Source organism: Semicossyphus pulcher, unplaced genomic scaffold (genome assembly GCF_022749685.1).
Source record: "Semicossyphus pulcher isolate SPU_LCO1_2020_fin unplaced genomic scaffold, fSemPul1.0.p SCAF_12, whole genome shotgun sequence".
In the NCBI taxonomy this organism is placed as follows: Eukaryota; Metazoa; Chordata; class Actinopteri; order Labriformes; family Labridae; genus Semicossyphus; species Semicossyphus pulcher.
The window spans coordinates 4694079-4713043 of record NW_027211626.1 but is presented as its reverse complement, the minus strand read 5'-3'; the positions used below and the strand labels follow the sequence as shown (position 1 = coordinate 4713043).

Sequence of the window (18965 nt, the reverse complement as noted above, 5' to 3'; positions counted from 1 at the left end):
GGAGGAGATTAGCTGCGTGCACTCTTGGAAAATCATTTTCAGTAACCTTTTTTTTCCCGAGCAGAAATTTCATTATGTGCTTCTGCTCTCACACTCCCCAAGAAAATACTCCTGAACTGCTTCAGAAGTAAATTAAATGTTTTATAGATGATGTTGCTGTAAGTGTTTTATTGTTGAAAAGATGCTAAATGACTATTTTCACTGCCTTTTATTCATATTTTACAAAGAGATTAGATTAATAGCCAATGTGTGGGAGCAGGGAACAGGAACATTCTTCTCATGCCACTTTAAATAAACATAATACTTTCTATCCTTGGACTTACCCCAATAAAGGCCCAGTTACCGAAGTAGTAGATGGTGCTGAAGAACCAGAACTTGTGCAGGAAAAGGTAGGATCTTGTCACCGTGCACTGGTCTGCAAGGGAAAGAAAAACACAAAAATGTCATCTTAAATCTCACTGTTCACTGCAGACAAAAAAAATCCAATTCGGATGGTATTCAAAAGTAAAGAGTTATATCTATGCAAAGCAGAATAGCTTCCTTTGTTTGAAACACAGGATGGTTGTTGAACAGATTTTGAACTCAAAAGAAATTCCCCGCCAGGTATTTGTCAATTTGGCATTGGCATTGTAATTTTCATTGGGCCACCTGTCTCGTCTTTGAAGAGAGAAAATTAATCTGTGACCAAGTGGCGAAGCATTTTGTTTCCAGTCCTTCAGGGTTTATCAGGTGCAAGGTTTTGCGTAAGACAGATAAATATAGATAAATATTAATAAATATAGTAATAAAACATGGTGTTAAAAAACAATGTCAAGCCAGTGTTGCAACACGAGAGTGCAATGACCTTTAGGGTGTAGAGGGCATGACTGTATGCTGTATGTATACTGCCTACAGGCATGCGTGTTTGTTCAGCAACACCTTGGACGGTCTAGAGACATTTGATGCCCGTGGCAAAACATGAACTGGTGCCATGTGAGACAAAGTGTCAAAGGAAATCGGAAAATGTCTAAACTTAACTTTCCTTCCTGACAAAGCAAGCTGTGAGGTAGAAAAGCTACATTTGTCAACTTGATTTCAAAACGTGTTGTAGTTGTTCAAATTTGCTTCATTTGCATTTTTATGCCATTTAAAAGTGTAATTTTTTATGTTAAAGCTGTGAGGAGTTTTTCTCTGGTTATGAAACAGACTGAAATTAATTCTGATGCCTCTATGTGACCTACAAAACAAAACCAGACCATCAGCAACAAGACTGATTATTTCTGTACAGTTGTTTTTAATGCCTGAAACCGCTGGTGGTGGTGGTGGTGGGGGGTGTCAGATGAAGCGATTAACTGCACACTGCCTTTGTGTACATTTTCCAGGGCTAAAAATGCAAAGTGAGTGATACATTTGACTGTTAAAAGAAACAAGAAAAATCAGGAACAGGACAAAATCAGCAAATGGATAAGCGGTACGGCTGTGCCCACAGGGGGCGCCAAAATCGACACAAACCTAAAGTTCCTCTCAGGCGCTTTAAAACAATTTGTAAGATCCCACCATCCTAAGACCTCCGCCATAATGCTTTTTATGCTCAATTTATGATCAATTGATGCAGAAACCCTTGAAGTGAAGAAGAAAGAGTCATTATATAAAAGGTACAAAAATCCATTTCATCTACAAAGTGACTGAAGAAGTGGAAGTTAAGAGAAGAATAATTGGGCAGGTAGAGAAGAAGTGAGGAGAGGAGACAGAGACGAGGGCTTCTGTCTTTAGATAAATAAGAGTTTTATACGTCTCTGTGTCGTCTGCAATCATCCACAAAAACAGCATGAATGAAATAAAACTGGACACATCCTATGCTGTTTATAATCGCAGTAGCGTAGCACTATCTGTGTTTTGAAAGGGGTCTGGATTCACTCAAGAGCAAAAACATGCTGCTATTGCCGCTGTACATCGAGCAATGCTTCAGGCAATTTTACCAGTGCAACTGAAAAAGACTGAAGAGAGGAAAGCCATGTCACTGTCAGTACAAATATGACTTAAACGATAAAACTAGAATGATGTAATATTTAATGAAGTCCTGCATTAAACATACAGTATTCCATTAAACATAGAGTATTACAAGTCAGGTCAAAAGGTGAAAGCACAGACACGCAACCACACCAAACACTGAAAACAGTGCACCACAGTTAATGGGTTATGCAACTTTGCTTGGGGCCTTCTCAAGCTCTGCAGATTATTAGAATGACTTTTAAAAATGCTCTTGTTATTTATGTTGGATTCATACCGACTTCGAGTCATGTGGAACTCGGGCTGGGTGATAAATACATTTGATCAATGAATTCAAACTTAAAATGATGTCAAAAATATAAATCTTTTTCAGGAAATTAAGGTATGAGTGTTCGCCCGATGAAGGTCGAGTACCGAAACGTTGCAGGCAAATACATGTTTTTTCTGCAAGTTGGACAGTGTGCGGGAGTTTTCCCTCTAATATGCACCTGTCCTATGTAACAGATGTGCAAAGTTTTTTTCTACAGGAAATCAAGGTATGAAATCAACTCTGCTTCATTGATCTCCCGTAGTCACTTTTTATAAAAAATTATAAAAATTTGATTGAGAGGGAAAAGTTAGTATTCAAATTGTAGTGAACTCTTCTCATTTAAAAACTAAAGCCTTAAAGCAAAAACATTTGATATTGTTTTTTTTAATTATGATTCGCATTCATAGCAATAATTGGATGTCATTTGAAATGTGTCTGAGCTTGATTTAACAGCTATTGTGCTGGTGCCAATTAAAGTGAGGAGCTCTCTTTCGAAATGGTTCCTCAGCTGTGGTTCGGTTTTGAAGCATCTGACCTCGAGCAAACAACGGAGGAATTCTGTGGAAATGAAAAGCAGCAGCACAACTATTTCATTCCAGCATCTCAGACATAGGCACACGGTCGAGTGGCAGACATGTGCGGCACTTCGAGCAATACAAGACAGCGGCGGCCTGAAAACACCTGCTTTAGAGCAGCTAATCTCTATACACAGATTCAGCATAAAAATGCAGAATCTCCATCCTGCATTTTTTTGAAGTGCACTTGTAGTCCGAGTGGTATTGACCCATAGACTGTAAAAAAGGAGGACGACAAACGCTCTCTATCGCCCCCTGCTGACTGGCTGCAGTATAGGTCATAAAGCCCGCCTCCTCCATGTTAACAGATGGGACATGAGTCAAACTATAAAATCAAAATACACGCCAAATTAATTTTCTCAAACATGGTTTCTGTCATTATAGCTAGTTCGTATCATGTTGATTTACGTCCAAGTGTTCATTTTTCTGACAAGTTTATTTTTTATTAGTTATTTGATGCTATAAAAAGGATAATTGACAGCTCTGTTGACAATTACAGCTCCTGCAGCCGATCTGTTCCTGATTAGCAGAGTAGAGGAGCAACGATGAGAGGAGACGTGACTAAAACAATCACTACAGTCATTGAAGTTTCTGTGAACGTCTGCTTCAGACCAACACAAGAGGCTGTTCTGCTGTTAAACATGCAGGCGTTAGCGGAAGTGGCTATAGCGGCTCCACCCTCCGATCTCTGCCGCGCAACTCTGGCTCCAAATGACATCACCATCGCAAGGGGGCTATTTTGGCATCAATTTCGGACAATGAGAGCAGATATACAGTCATTGTATTGACCAACGCAGGAAAGAGAGTCCGTAATACCATCCTGGCTCTGTAGTCATCTGAACCTGGTATAGCCTTTAATTAATCTCTATAAACCGACATCGGAATGCAAGTGCAGCTAACATCCATACATTCTGAAGTTGCTAGTCTGTAAACCATGTGGTTCACAGAAAAGGAATTCTTGAAAGTCTTTTATCGCTAACCGCTGGTTACTCCAGAAGCCCCAAAAAGCAGCTAGCGTTATCAGCATGGAATCGCTAAGGATTTAAATCAGTTAAAAGAGATCAGAGAGTTAGTTTTAGAGCATAGCCTGACCTGTCACTACTGTAGGTGCAGCCAAAGTCATGAATAAAACAGCTGAGTGAACATTTCTGTTACGCTGTGATGTCATTGCCCTACAGCAGTTGAAAGAAATCCACTCAAAAAGTACGAAAAGCTTTCCACGCCGGATAACCTGATGTACCAAGCATGAGCTTACTTATTTATTTACCAAAAGGAAGTGTCTTTGGTTTCCCCTTGTGTTGTTTATATCAAAAAAGTACTATATAAATGTCTGAGTGCACAAAACAGTCAAAGGAGAAAAGGTTGAATGTCAGTGATACAATAGTGCCTGACACGCTGATGTAGCCATCTTCTGTTTGCACCTTCCCGACTGACATTGGAAGAGGTAGACAAACTCTACCCTTCAGTCCATCCTACAACTACATTTTGCTCAGCACTGACTGAGCACCATGATCGTAAATATAAACCCATCAAACCACAAACTCAGAGAAAGAGAGACTCACTTATTGCTCCTAAAATCCAATTGCTTCCTTTGTCTGCAGAGCAGCTCTGTGCTTTATACTGCTGACATCACCTTTGAGTCTCAGCTCTCCACTTCTTGACAGAAGTGATAGTGCTATTGATCTTACTGGCACAGAGGGCAGGAATAATATAAGAATTCTTAAGCTGAGTCATTCCCCTTTATGTGCTTGAATGGGTATTGACAGGCATGGGAAATGCTGATGACGTCAAATGTGGAGAGTGCCAGTGATATGCGAGCAGCGTCTGGGTCTCTCTTCAGCGCTCCAATTGTTTTTGTCTGAAAAACGCAGGAAGAAAAGGAAGGCAAAAAAATGCTTCCCCTCAGATCACATTTATTAATTAGCTTAGCCATTCACACTGGAGGAATAAAGGGCAAAATATTTCAATATCCTGCTAATCAGACGGGTGGAATTTCAACAGAGAAAGGGGAGTCTACAAAGCTGAATTGAAGAGGAGCTGCACTGTCTGGCTATGTTAGAGAGCCATCTGGAGCTTTAACGCCAACCCTGCTGAGCTGCTCCTATCACACTGTTTCTTACACAGCTCTTCACACTGACTTGAACCCCACGAACAGCACAATCAGACTTTGCAGAGCTACGTGGCATCAAGGTCCACAGTGTGGCTTACAATTTGTTCATTAGAGCCAGTATTTCCAAAAGCTTTCTCCTCTAGAGTCCTGAATTTTTTTTAAAAAGAGGAAAAATCCAGGTCTGTGCTGTTTCATGTATACTAAAGATTAGATAGTGCACACAAAGGAGCTCTGAAGGCGTACTGACAATCAGCTTGTACTTCACCAGGAACAACAAATAACAGTAGAAGCAAGTCTATCTTCATCCCCATGACCCCGCTCTTTTCCTCCAGCACCTCAGCCATCTGTAGCTCTCCAGCTGCTCACCTGAATTGCAGGGCTCCGAGTGGGACCTGCAGATGGTTCACAACAGTGGTCTGCCTAAATATATTATCATGTACACCAGTGACCCACTTCACCTTGAAATCATTACTGTACTCCGATAAGAGCACGGGGCAGTGTGTGAGCGCAGGTAATTTCACCTTGACTCATGATACCCGGGTGAGTGCTGCCCCGTGTATCATGATGCATTATGTATAACTTTCATCTCCGCATACGAACACAAACACATGCATAAAACCCCCGACACACACACACACACACACATACACACTATGTGTGCTTTGTGAAAGCCTCTCTACCAGCATGCACTCGTGTTCCTACACTGTGTGCTTTTACTTTCTCTCCATCTGAAACGCACCAGAGCACTTTCATTGCAGTGTCCTTCGAGGATGCTGATGTTCCTCCAACAGAAGAACTATTTTCAAATCTCTGGCTTCTCGTATTAGTGTTGTCGATGAATGTTCAAAACAAGCATCTTTTTCGCAGTGCCAAACCTTGTTTTTTTCCCCCTTGCGGAGAGAATCCATTTGAGAAATGCTTAGGACCAAAATGCAAACACAAGAGACAACATATGTACGCTTTACCTTACTCGACCTAACCTACAGCACTTATCATACCAACAGGAAGCCAAGAAAGATATTTAGCTCTTGTTTTTTTTACTACTGTTGGTTATAAGTACACAGCTTAAATAAGCAAGGGGATTTTAAAGATCCCAGGTATGCAGATACATCTCGAAGTTTTGTTTTCTTTGGCGATAAACGGTAATTGCAGGAGCACACTTCCCAGATATCCAGACAGTGCTGCATGTGTGACGTCCACGGTTGGCTCCGGTTGTAACTCTTGATTTTCCTCGCTGACGGTTGCTTTCCTTTTTAGACTGTTTGCTTCATCTGAGCGTCCAATTAGTGTCTTTTTCTTTGGATCTTCACTTATTGTTGAAATTGTATCTGTAGTCATCGATCTTTTCTTTGTTTATTCAGCCATAGTAGATTAATGTTTACTCGCAACACTTGCAGAGAGCGGAAAAGCAGCCGCTTAGCTCCGCCTACTCTCTCTGGCAGACCAACCACTGCTGGCTGATGGAAAAGGTGTCACTAACTAACCACAGACACCCAGTCTGTAATACTGCAAATGCAAAGGCTTTCGTCAGTGGGCCATAGGCTCAATCACCATTGTGTGACCTCATTCGGGGATAGAGACTTAACAGACATTTATTTAAATTAAAATCATCGAGATTATCACTTTAAACCTGTCCATAAGAAGTAGTTAAAAAACTCAAAGATGTATATTCAGTTTACACTCTTTTTTTTTAGCTGATCTTTGGTCTCTGCGAACTCCTGAGGGAAGGAGCTGCTTCTTCAGCTACTAAACGCGACACTGTTTTTGACAGCTTAGCTTCTGCAGCTGAAACGAATGTGAAATATATTGATCCAGCTGCTATGAGTGGTTTAAATCCTGTTAATATAAGTGTAGGCACATTACCCAGCCAACAGACAGCCTCTGAAACACTATTTTTCTCTGAAAGGTAAGGGGTGTCTGTGGATTACAAGATGGACATTTTAATTTCCAGAGAATAACGTTTGACTGACATATTCCATTGTAACATAAATTGATGATGATCCCCTTGATGCAAAGAAAATTACTATTAATTTGTGTTGGGGTTGAGGGAGTCTCCTGTTGAAAATTGCTTGGGCACCAGACATCTCAGAGGCAAAACATAAAATTACGACCATCTTCCCCCCTGAAGCTCTTTAAAACAATGTGGTGGAAACGGGCAAGTTGCTAGGAAACAAGACAGCCGTCCATAGTGTGAAAACACTCCTCTGTAGAGGACGAAGTTTCATCATTGGGATTCAGAGAAGAAATAATGTGATTTATACTCAGAGGCAAACGCTAGATTTCTACTCCTGTTAAAAAGAATACTTTAAACCACCAGTAAGACTTTCATTCATACAAAATGAAAGACATGAGAGGAGCTATACCTCAATACGTCAGTCTCTGAAAGAGCTGACCTCAACAGTGAAGGAAAATCATCAGCGGAAAAATTGGCTCAGTGACCAGAGGGCGTTTATTGGTAAATTGAGCTACTCCGTCAAAAATTACACCTGGGGACGGATTTATTGATATTAAGTGTGAAACAAACTTTTCTTGCTGCAAAAAGTGTTTTAATACATTTTTAAGATGCCAGTTCAAAGGAAATGTTGTTGGTGTTGATATACGTTGGAGAATCTGACTTAGATTAAACGAAGGAGAGTCTTTTTGGTTTTGCAAAGTCATTGAGTGTGGAGTGCCGTGGACAGAATGTCATTAAAATCATTAGATCGTCTGTCAAGGGAACTAATTCAACCAATAATGGGAGTTGCAGATGTGATGATGGAGGCGTTAATGTAACAGCAATAAACAAAAGACAAGACAGTTCATTTCTTGGGTGACAGAGGGATCATTAGAAAGTCAGATGAATCTGTGATGGAAGAGGTCATAATGAAATCAAATCAAAGACATCAATATGTGAGATGAAGGCCTATTTAATGGGTCTGATGGTATATTAACTTTTGAGACCCTCAACAATTAGGCAATTGTCAGACAGAAAAAAAGATCATATCATCCAAGAGAGGGCTCAGTTCAACCACTTAAAAACACAACAAGGGCGGGTGGTAGATGTAGATGACCTCAGATGCACTTCAGAGTTTATGATCAAAGTAACTCGTCCACCATTAGCAGCAGCACGAGCATCACGCTGGTAGGAATAATTTGTAAGAGCAGCCTCATGTAACGCTCAGAATTCCTCATGTTACAGCCAGGCTTCAACAAGCTATAATATCATCCATCCATCCAGCCATCAGCTATACTGCTTATCCTGTTAAGGGTCGCAGGGGACTGGAGTCTATCCCAGCTGCCATTGGGTGAAAGGCAAGGTACACCCTGGACTGATCGCTAGTCAATCACAGGGCTGACTCATAGAGACAGATAACCTTTCACACTCACATTCACACCTACGGGCGATTTAGAGTCACTAGGGAACCTAACGAGCATGTCTTTGGACTGTGGGAGGAAGCCGGAGGGAACCCACGCATGCACGGGGAGAACATGCAAACTCCACACAGACAGGCCCACTACATCCGAAGCGAAATTGGAAGCAGGAACCTTCTAGTTGTGAGGAGACATCGCTAACCACTGCACCACCGTGCAGCCGACTACATATAATATAATTTTAATTCAAAAAGTAACCTAGAAGATCTCAGTATTGTTCTCACTGGAGGCAGCTATGGTGATGTTTTTGTTAACAGACAAACAAACAGCATCCTTGTGGCCAGTTTTGACTGTTTCTCTTCATCTGAAGCATAGACTGTAAAAAAAGATGGACATGAACGCTCCCCAAAAGTGAAGCAAAAACATTTAGAGCGCCCCCTGCTGACTGGCTGCAGTATAGGTCTGATCTACTTCCGGATTAGCAGAGTAGAGGAGGAACGACGAGAGGAGACGAAACTAAAACAATCACTATTACTCCATATCTGTGAACATCTGCTTCAGACCATCACAAAGAAGCTGTTCTGCTGTTAAACATGTCGACATGCGGGATCTTTGCTGGGTTTTTTTTGGTAAGTTAAGTGTGTGTTTTGGTTAGTGGAAGTTGCTACAGTGGCTCCACCTGCCGATCGCTACTGCACAACTCTGGCTCCAAATGACGTCACCATCCCAAGATGGCAGCGCCCATCACAGGGGCTATTTTGGCTTCAATTTCTTACAATGAGAGCAGATGGAGACACGTCGTCCTTCTATACGGTCATTGATCTGAATGCTGAGTTTCTTTTCCTTTTGGTTTGCACTTGTTTTTGAAGTGTTAGAAGAATAGTAGTACACTGCTTCTGCCTACTCTCTCTCGCGGACCAACCACTGCTGGGTGATGGACGCCGCTTGTGATTTCTCCCAGGAATGTCACCTCAACACAAAATTGTAAAACAAAAGAATTCTGCAAATGAAAGGACTTTCATCAGCAGCCCGTTGGCTTAATCACCATTGTGTTAACTCAGTTAACTAAATATAGTGACTTAACTGATATTTACTTAACTGAACATCCTCCAGATTACCTCAAAGGTCTCTAACAAAAGTGATTGAATAGACTAAAAGCAAACATACTGACGCTTAATTAGGAGCTGCAAGGGTTCAAGTTTGTGTCAATATCTTTAGAGAGAATAAGTATGAATATAAAATGAAATGGACAAATTTCTCCTCGGCTTAAATAAACAGCTTCTGAAACGAGCAAAGCTGCATCAGAGCTGTGCAGAGGGTCAAAGAACAGAACTTCTAATAAATACTCACATTCTTCCTCTCTTTGAAATCCATGAAAAAATCACATACAGAGAAGATTTCAGGCGTCAGGTTGTCTGGGGCCATGGCAACTAATTCCTCTGGATTCACTTCCATTATGCTGAGTAAATGAGTAATGGCGTGGTAATGACCTTAGAGAAGATAATGGAGAGCTTGACACTGAGTACCTGCTCACAAGATGTTAGTGTCATTACATCACTGGCCAATCAGTCACCAGCTTGACTTCTACCCTCCTCCTCCTCCTCAGTTGTCTTTTGATCCAGTGTCACACTAAAGGTTATTACAAAGTGATGCCCCACCTGAGCCCCCTCTACATTTAATGCCTTTTTCCTACCAAGACATATTCACATTCTTATTTTTCACATCCGCAGAGAAAGCCTGAAATGTAGAGAAAACGCAACTGTCAATTCATATCCATATTTGTGAATCTCTTTGTCATGCTACGGTAACATCTCCTTCCCCCCAAGGAGACAAGAGGCATGAAGAATGCTATTTCATGTAAGAAAAAACACAGATATGCAGATGCAAGACTTCAGAGAATGCAACAAATACGAGAATACCAAAATAAACAGACCTCTCCAACATTATGTAATATGTCTCCAGAAAACAAGGGCTCTGGCCGGGGAGAGATAATGTTATTATGGGTTTTGCAGAATACAGTTGTTACAGTATGAATGCTTGCCTGAGGTGCCAGTTAGGTCAGAGCCCAACAATACTTTTGTCAAGTTTTAAGAGTCAGTGTTTCTGAAAGTAGTCGACCACACAAAGGACTGAAGCATCCATAAGAAATAAAGCACTCTTTTCTTTCTTTTCTGGCGGTTATGAAACAGACTGAAATTAATACTGATGCATCTACATGACCTACAAGACCAATAGTGACAAGACTGATTATTTCTTTGTAGATATTTTCAGTGCCTGTAACTCCTGCCGGGGGGTAGGTGTCAGACACGGAGATTGACAGCATGTGGGCGTAACAGCCTTTGTTTACATTATTCACAGCAAAGATTCTCGATGAGTGAAATTATACACAACTTACATATGTACAGGAAAGATCAGCAAACAAATATAAGGTACTTCTTTGTCCACAGGGGGCGCCAAAATCAACACAAACTGAAAGTTCCTCACAAGAGCTTAAACCAGACAGAAATATACCAAAAAAAATAGACCAAAAAAAAACAAAAACTTTCTTTCTTGTAGTTCAAAAATCAATATCATATTTTTTATAATAATAATATAATAATCACAGCCCATAAACAACTCAAGTATGTTCTATTCAAAACAACATTTCAGGTCAATGCAAATGTGGGAGAGGAAAAACCAAGAAAACAGAAACAGCTTTACTGGAGATACATTTCAGTCATGTGAGTCCTGCCAAATGCAGTCTGTTTTCTGTTCTAAAGGCACATACACTCCTATTTTTGTGTGTGTTGTATTTTAATTATTAATAATCAAATGTTCAAAGCCATTAGACAATGTAAAAGCCATTAAAAAGGAATTATTTATTGTAGGCAAGATCAATGGATATATTTCAGCAATAAGCCGCTATTTCATTCAAAATGCCATAAATAAGACCTTTTTTTATTTGCCATCAGCAAATCATCATCAGTTTTTATCCTTAGAAATAAATGTAATTATTATGACTTTTTCCGATTTGAGGAAGGAACGGGAGTTGTAGAACAAATGATCTTAGAGAACAGATTAGTTAGGTTCATTTATCTAGATTGGTTGGTTGGTTGACTTGCACGCAGCCATTTAGTCCTCTACAACCGACTCTTCCCTTAGCTTTTAACCACTACAGGGTTCATTAGGTACTCTGTCTGCACGCTGTAAATTTGGAAAGAAAGTGTTGCACTCCTTCATCGCACAAATTAAGTTATTCACCTGTTACTTCTTACAGAACATAAGCGTTTGATTGTACTTCCTCTCTGTTGCATGTGTTGTCCCTGCTTGATACTTCCTCCTCTTCCTGGTAGGCGGTACAACGGCTGTTATAAAAGCAGTATTTCCAAGGTTGGTCCAGATAGGACCAGTTTCCCTAAACTGGTCAAAAGCAACAACACTAAAGGGTGCAAAAATGTTTGCAGAAATTAACAGATCATACATTTCTTTGACGTCTTCAAAACACTACTTGACCAACTGAGAGTTTGTCTTCAACTTCCCTGTAATAAGCTGTGATAAATACCCTGACAGAGTGATGCAGTATCATGGCTGAGTCTGTTTGGGTTCATTATGATAGTTGAGGGGACAGGAGATAAATGGTGTGTTTGGAAAACAGACAAACAAACAAAGAAATTAATTCCCACATTTCTGTCTGTATTGTCATGTAAACAGGAGTATTATGGGCTAAAGCTGGTTTATGTAATTACTGTATGTTTGCAGCATTTGCATTATTGTCATGTGTAATCATTGCCGCTTTAATTAAACACAATCGCATGAAGGTAAATGTGATTAAAGGCTCTCAAAATAATAATGGATTGTCTCTTTGTTTCATTTAAATAAAAGTAAAACATAAACACACAGATGTTGGATTCCTTCTCTGGTGAGAAAGGTTTAATACTGTATCTAAAGCAAACAAGAATTAATCTGATAAAGGGATATGATCTATGCTTGGCTGCATATTTATGGTTGAATTAACATTTCCTGAATACAAAGCACTTTGCTGTACTTTATTCTCCTGATTGCACTCACAAGATAAACTAACAAGTTTCCTCACAGGAAGAGCTGCTCTTGATATTTCTCTCCATTAAGATGCACAAAACCACTGCTTTTATTATTTGATTGGTCATGACCATTAATCTATCCCACATAATCAAACCGGTCTAAATATATTTCAGCCAAAGTGTTGACCCCTCTGGAGCCACTGATACATGGGAGTAACACCTTAAGAGGAACACTTCTTTTAAATGTCAAAGACATTAGTCCATCAACACCTCCATGTTGTATAAGCCTGCTATAGTCAAACCACAAATGTAACCCACGGCTGAAAGCCCGACCAAAGAGGATAATCACTTCGGGTTCTTTCTAGATGCAGTCTGTAGTTCAGCCAATCACTCCCAAGCTTTTCCTATTAAGACGAGCGAGGTGCCACTCAGGTCACCGAATCTGTCAGTCATGTAAACTTGTGTGCCACTGCAAGACAGGAGTCATTTCAGTGGAGAGACTGGCGCCAGTATCTGCCATGATTGTGCTCAGCAACAATGATAGACTCTTCAAGCCTTTCATTCATTGATAGATGGCTAGATGGATGGATGGTACTTCACACATGTTAATTGGAAGACAAAACCAAAGCACTAGTTAAATTTGTCACCTGTTGGACTGATGTTTTTGTTACCTATCTGTGTTATTTCTGTTTGATTACTTAACAGCATGATGTTAAAACAATATTTAAAGTCATAATCGGTAAGATTTTCATTTACATAAAGTTCTGTTAAGTCTCTATCGCCGAATGAGGTAACACAATGGTGATGGAGCCTATGGCCCCCTGATTAAAGCATTTGCATTTGCAGTATTACAGACTGGGTGTCTGTGGCGACATTCGCCGCACAGTTAGTGACGTGTTTTCCATCAGCCAGCAGTGGTTGGTCTGCCAGAGAGGGTAGGCGGAGCTAAGTGGCTGCTTTTCCGGTCTCTGCAAGTGTTAACAGTAATCTACTATGGCTGAACAAACAAAGAAAAGATCGATGACTACAGATACAACTTCAAAAATAAGTGAAAAGAAAAAGAAACAAATTGGACGCTCAGATGAAGGCAAACAGTATAAAAAGGAAAGCGACCGTCAGCGAGTTACAACCGGAGCCAACTGTGGACGTCACACATGCAGCACTGTCTGGGTATCTGGGAAGTGTGCTCCCACAATTACCATTTATCACCATAGGTGCCGCCAAAGAGAAGAGATCTTCGAGATTACCACTTTAAAAAGAAAAGACAGAAAAAACAAGACTATTTTGTACTGCAGTAAGGCCTGACAGTGACTGTGTGGTCCACCGAGAGTCTGTCCATAAATGATATCACCACCTTCCTCTGCACAGGTTACAAGAGATGCTTTCCAGAGAAATTGTTCTTCAATGAGGCACACAGTAAAGAAAGGAAAAAAACCTTGTGCCCCGTGACAAATGGTGTGTCACAAAATGTGGCTTTGAATATGCATTACAGTGGTATGGATTGAGGCATATGTTAGACGCAGTGCATTGAACCTTAAAGAAAATGCAGCAATACACATCTAAAACCAGCAGTATGCCTCCTATACTATACCTGCAATATAACTGATGCAAGCAGCAGCAGCAGCAGCAGCATCTTTGATAAAGTCCACAGTGATTCAACTTTAAAGGTTATTCGAGGCAGCTATCAGCCAATTAATTTGGGTGAAGCCTTTTTGCTACATTGTGGAAAAAAAAAAAGTGTAGCCTACCCACAGATGGGAGAGAATCTAAATGTGTGCGTCTACCGATCAGATTATTGTAAACAAATAATATCTCGCCTTTGATCTTTGCAGTTACTCTGCCTCGGCTTTATCTTTCTATTTTCTGCCTGTCTTACCCTGTCTCAGAGCATTTTCAGTACTGTTGGATAAACTGAAAATTATTCATGAAAACCAAGTCAGTAATAGCTATCTCTAACATCTTTGCTGTATTCAGATAAACACCTTATTGTCATTCCAAATTCTCCTGACACACAAGTCGAAACCTATTGCTCGCACTGTAAGGCCCTCTGGGAAACTGAATAATGGGAAGTAACACACTATTGTCAATAATATGATTGATTGTATAGCTATAGACACGACTTAACCTCCTCGTCAAGTAACATAACAGGCTGCTCTGTGAATACACAGAAAAGGTTTGATCCCTGGTCGCTACTGTCCACATGAAGAGGATAAGCAAGGTCTTAAGACCCACAGTAGACTACATTGCTGTGAGTGTGTGTGTATTAGGAATTAATATTGCAAAGTGCTTTACTTATGCATTACATCGAGAAAAATGTGGCAAAGTTTCAGGAGTGTTTGCCTACAGGTGTTTTCAGCTGCCCTGCAAAAAAAGCACAACATGCTCTACCTGGAAATGTGGATATTCTATTAACTTAAAGTTATTTATCATTATAAAAAAAACGATACACTTTGTCTCTTTTTTAAAAATGTAACCATTCACAGGTAAGGGGTGGGATTCGCAGGGTAAATCACGATACGATACGTGGCCCACGATAACGATAATATCACGATACAGTGATTCTGCAATGATTGATATATTACAAGACAATCATAGAATGATACATCACGATATCTGATTAACTGAAGAATACAAAGTGCAGGATTAATGTGTTTGTTTACTGCAATTTTAGGTCAGTTTCACAGAGTTTGACACAAACTGAGATGAAACAAAGCGTTTTCAGTCTGTTAATTAAATTTACAGAACTATAGAACAACTGTAAAAACAAATACAAATAGGACTTTGGATTTGAAAGTGGTTGGCTCATCTCTTCTTCTCACAGCTGTCTGACATCCTGCTGTCTTCTTCTTCAGCCATTCTATTCACATTACCTTTATTCATGTCATAAGCCCCACCGCGAGGAGTCAGGAAGTAGTGACACGGTGAGTCAAAGTCATATATTTGTAAATTAAAATATCCATTTGTGGTGCGAGCCTATCGATACTTGTATTGCACGAGTCAGGACGACGACATATTGCCGCTATTATTGCCAATATTTTGTCCCATCCCTACTGACTGTCAGCCTTGCAATATTAAAGATTCATTCATGTAAGATCCTGCAAGAGATGACAACCAGCCTACAGCAGTGTGGACAAAACTTTAAGCATCAAATAAAACATACATTGTCTATAGAAAGAAAATATTAAGCAAATGATCCCTAAGATACTTATATCCCTACTTATTATTAACTAAAACATATAAGATTGTTTTAGACTGATAGTCATGATTTAATTTGAGAAAATATGATGACATTTTGAGGAAATATTCAATGACCTTGATATTTCAACCACTTCTCAACACTCATTAGATCCTCTAATTGCAATGCAATTCTGCGTCTCTGGAGAAGAAAATAATTACCCCCCACACCAGAACACCCCTGCTACCTAAAACAAGTCACACTCCTTGTATCTGTAAACCTACTTGGCAATAAACCCTGATTCTGATTCTGATGCAACACTCCTACAGGTTAAAGACGGACCTGTCTTTGTGCATGACTGCACCGAGTCTAAAAGGCAGTCTGAATATGTGAGTGGTTGGAAAAATGTAGGTGTGAAAGAGAGACGGACAGATAAAGATGGCCAGGCAGACAGGTGGATGAACAGACTGATGAGGATAGATTGACAGATATAAATGGACAGACAGACAGGCAGATGAACAAACTGATGAGGATAGATTGACAGATATAAATGTACAGACAGAAAGACACACAGGCAGACGAACAAACTGATGAGGACAGACAGAGAGATATAGATGGACAGACAGAAAGACAGACAGACAGACAGGCAGGCAGCCGAACAAACTGATGAGGACAGACAGAGAGATATAGGTGGACAGACAGACAGACAGACAGGCAGGCAGACGAACAAACTGATAAGGATAGACAGACAGATATAGATGGATGGACAGAAAGACAGGCAGACAGGCAGGCAGACGAACAAACTGATGAGGATAGACAGACAGATATAGATGGATTGACAGACAGGTGTATCAAAAAACTGATGAGGATAGACAGACAGATATAGATGGGATGGACAGATCTAGACAGATCTCTATCTATCTGTCTGTCAGTCTCTCTGTCTGTCTGTCCGTCCGTCTTCATCAGATACAGAGATAAAGAAAGAAATAGAAAGACAGACTGATAGATAGACAGAGACAGACAGAGACAGACAGACAGACAGACAGATGGATACAGACAGACAGACAAATAGATTGACAGACAGACAGAGACAGAAAGACAGACGGATAGATAGATAGATAAATAGATCAATCGATAGATGGATAGATAGATGTTTTCATATCTGATTTACAAGACTCCCATTGACATAGAGACAGCTAGAGGCGATTAGTGGTGTTTGTCCTTGTTATTATTCCCTCTAATGAATAATGAAGGGTGATAAAGATTACTGAACAGTGTTCTTGCCGTGTTGAACACTGTCCTTCCTTTCTTCTAGTATAGACTTGACTTGCGAAGAATAAATCTTTGATGATGTTTTGTAAGTTCTTCCAACATCTCACTATTGGACCTGTGCTTCCTCACTGTGCTCGCAGAGATGACAGACTTACCCTCAGGCGCGTCTGCATCACAGGTCCTTGAGGTGCCAACGGTAGCATTCCCAGGCGTAGGACCTGCTGAGGGCATCTGATGAAATAGAAACACAAGGGGCATGTGTATGTTTAGAAGAGAAACACTACAAACTGCTTCTTGTGGTGCAAACAGTTTGTGGCTCAGGAGGAGGGTTTTGCCGTGGATAAATTCAATAAAAAGACAAAATCCAGATCCTGTCTGCTATATCAACTTTTGAGTTCACAGCAAACCCAAACAACAGAGAAGCAAAATGTGATTTACAGTCATTCTGAGAGTAAAATTCACTTAGAAAAGCTAAAAGACAACAAAATCAACAATAACACAAATGTTTAGGGATGCACGATATTGGATTTTTTTGCTGATATCCTATATTTTCCAACCATTTTTGCAGATTTTGATACCGATATATTAGGCAGCTTTTTTTCCACCTAATTGCAGAGAACATGAAGTCTCCCCTGTAGTGGAATTGATATCATGCCTACTTTTATTGTAGTGGCCAAAAACTGCCATGCCGCAGACATCTTGGACCTTTCTTCACTCTTGACAGAAGAGGCGTTGTACAAAAGGTCACGTGTCTGATCACTCACGTTTCTGAGTGCACCTGAATGCAGCATCCCCCCGAAACACGTCAGTTAGGGAGACGTGCCTGGACTTGTTTATGGCACCTATACAGAAACATCAGCGATCGCTGATGGACTCTTTTTATTGTGTGTGCGTCCATGAAAATGTAAGTTAGTTTTGCACTGATGTTTATGTTAGCGTGTATTTTCAGCGTGTTTGATGTTGTTAAATCCGGTAAAATGACAAGAATGTGAGCAGACTGTTAAGTAAGAGTTGTCAATGTTAATTAACTTCTATTAATTGGCTCGAGTTTCTGTGACTTTTTAGTCTTAACTTGTATATTGTAGATAACTTTGTGCAGGCAGTGCACGCGCACACTCGAGCCGAGTTAATGTCCTAGCATTATGTCAAGCTTTTTTAGGGAATCATCGATAATTGAAGTTTTATCGGCGGAAAAATGACATATCTGCAGACACCGATCATGTGCCGATAATATCATGCATCCCTACGTTTAATGAATTGTGTATATGTGTATATGATATAAATGACGCTGCATGTTGGAAATGTTTTCAATTACTGTAGTGAAAAGACAGAAGCAGAGAGGAACAAGCAACACGAACCCTCTGAGTAACGCAGAGCCGGATTGAAAAAGGTTATTTTCTCTCATTTAGAAAATGGATGTTTCAGCATGAAACACCACCTTGGTTCATTTTAATCATGTTGTTGAAAAGATTTTTTGAGACAAAGCATAGCCACCATGGTGCATCTAAACTACTTGCACACTCCCACACACAGTCAGCGAGAGATAGAGCAGAACTAGCAGATGACACAGAGGGTAGACTGTCAAAACAACAGTAATAGCCACACAGTCTAATGCAGATAGACAGAATCTAAAAAGAACAAGAGTCTAAAAGCCCAGCTATCAGCCCGTAGAGACCATTCTGCAGCTTACACACAGCCAGACCCATGTGGTTTCAACCCACTGACTGGCCATCTTTACCACAGCATCCTCAGACCGAGCTCTCATCAGGCAGACTGAACTCTGAGAAAAACACGGAAATGTACGCACATTTTCCCTCACCTGAACAAGATACTTCTGGCTGCCGTACATGACATACTGTGGGGCGAGGCTGTAGATCATGTAGCTGGTGTGGAGGACAATCAAGAGAAGAATCATGCAGAGGAAGAGAAGAGCCTGGGGGCGAGTTCTCTTTGGTCTTATTTTGTACAGCTGAAAAAGAACATAATAATGGGCAATTAATCGTGTGTTTGCAGACATTTTAATTAGACAAAGATGCATCTTTGTCGGGTCTTTGCTCACCCGTATCCAGAAGAACCAGATGCCCATGTTGCGAATGCCAGCCATGGATGTGACCACAAAGTACATGGTGATGACTGTGATCAGGATATAGTCCAATGGAAAAAC

At 40.4% G+C, this 18965-nt stretch overlaps 1 protein-coding gene across 1 annotated transcript in view; it reads right to left on the bottom strand.

The window, feature by feature from the left end:
* Window positions 1–18965, bottom strand: part of lmbrd1 (LMBR1 domain containing 1) — a 70825-nt gene that overhangs the window by 1518 nt on the left and 50342 nt on the right. Inside the window, exons 12-15 of the mRNA XM_069658626.1 lie at window positions 18861–18965; window positions 18621–18770; window positions 16957–17032; window positions 324–415 (exon numbers count right to left, since the gene is read on the bottom strand). Coding sequence (XP_069514727.1) covers window positions 324–415; window positions 16957–17032; window positions 18621–18770; window positions 18861–18965 — 423 coding nt within the window. The remainder of the gene's footprint in view (window positions 1–323; window positions 416–16956; window positions 17033–18620; window positions 18771–18860) is intronic.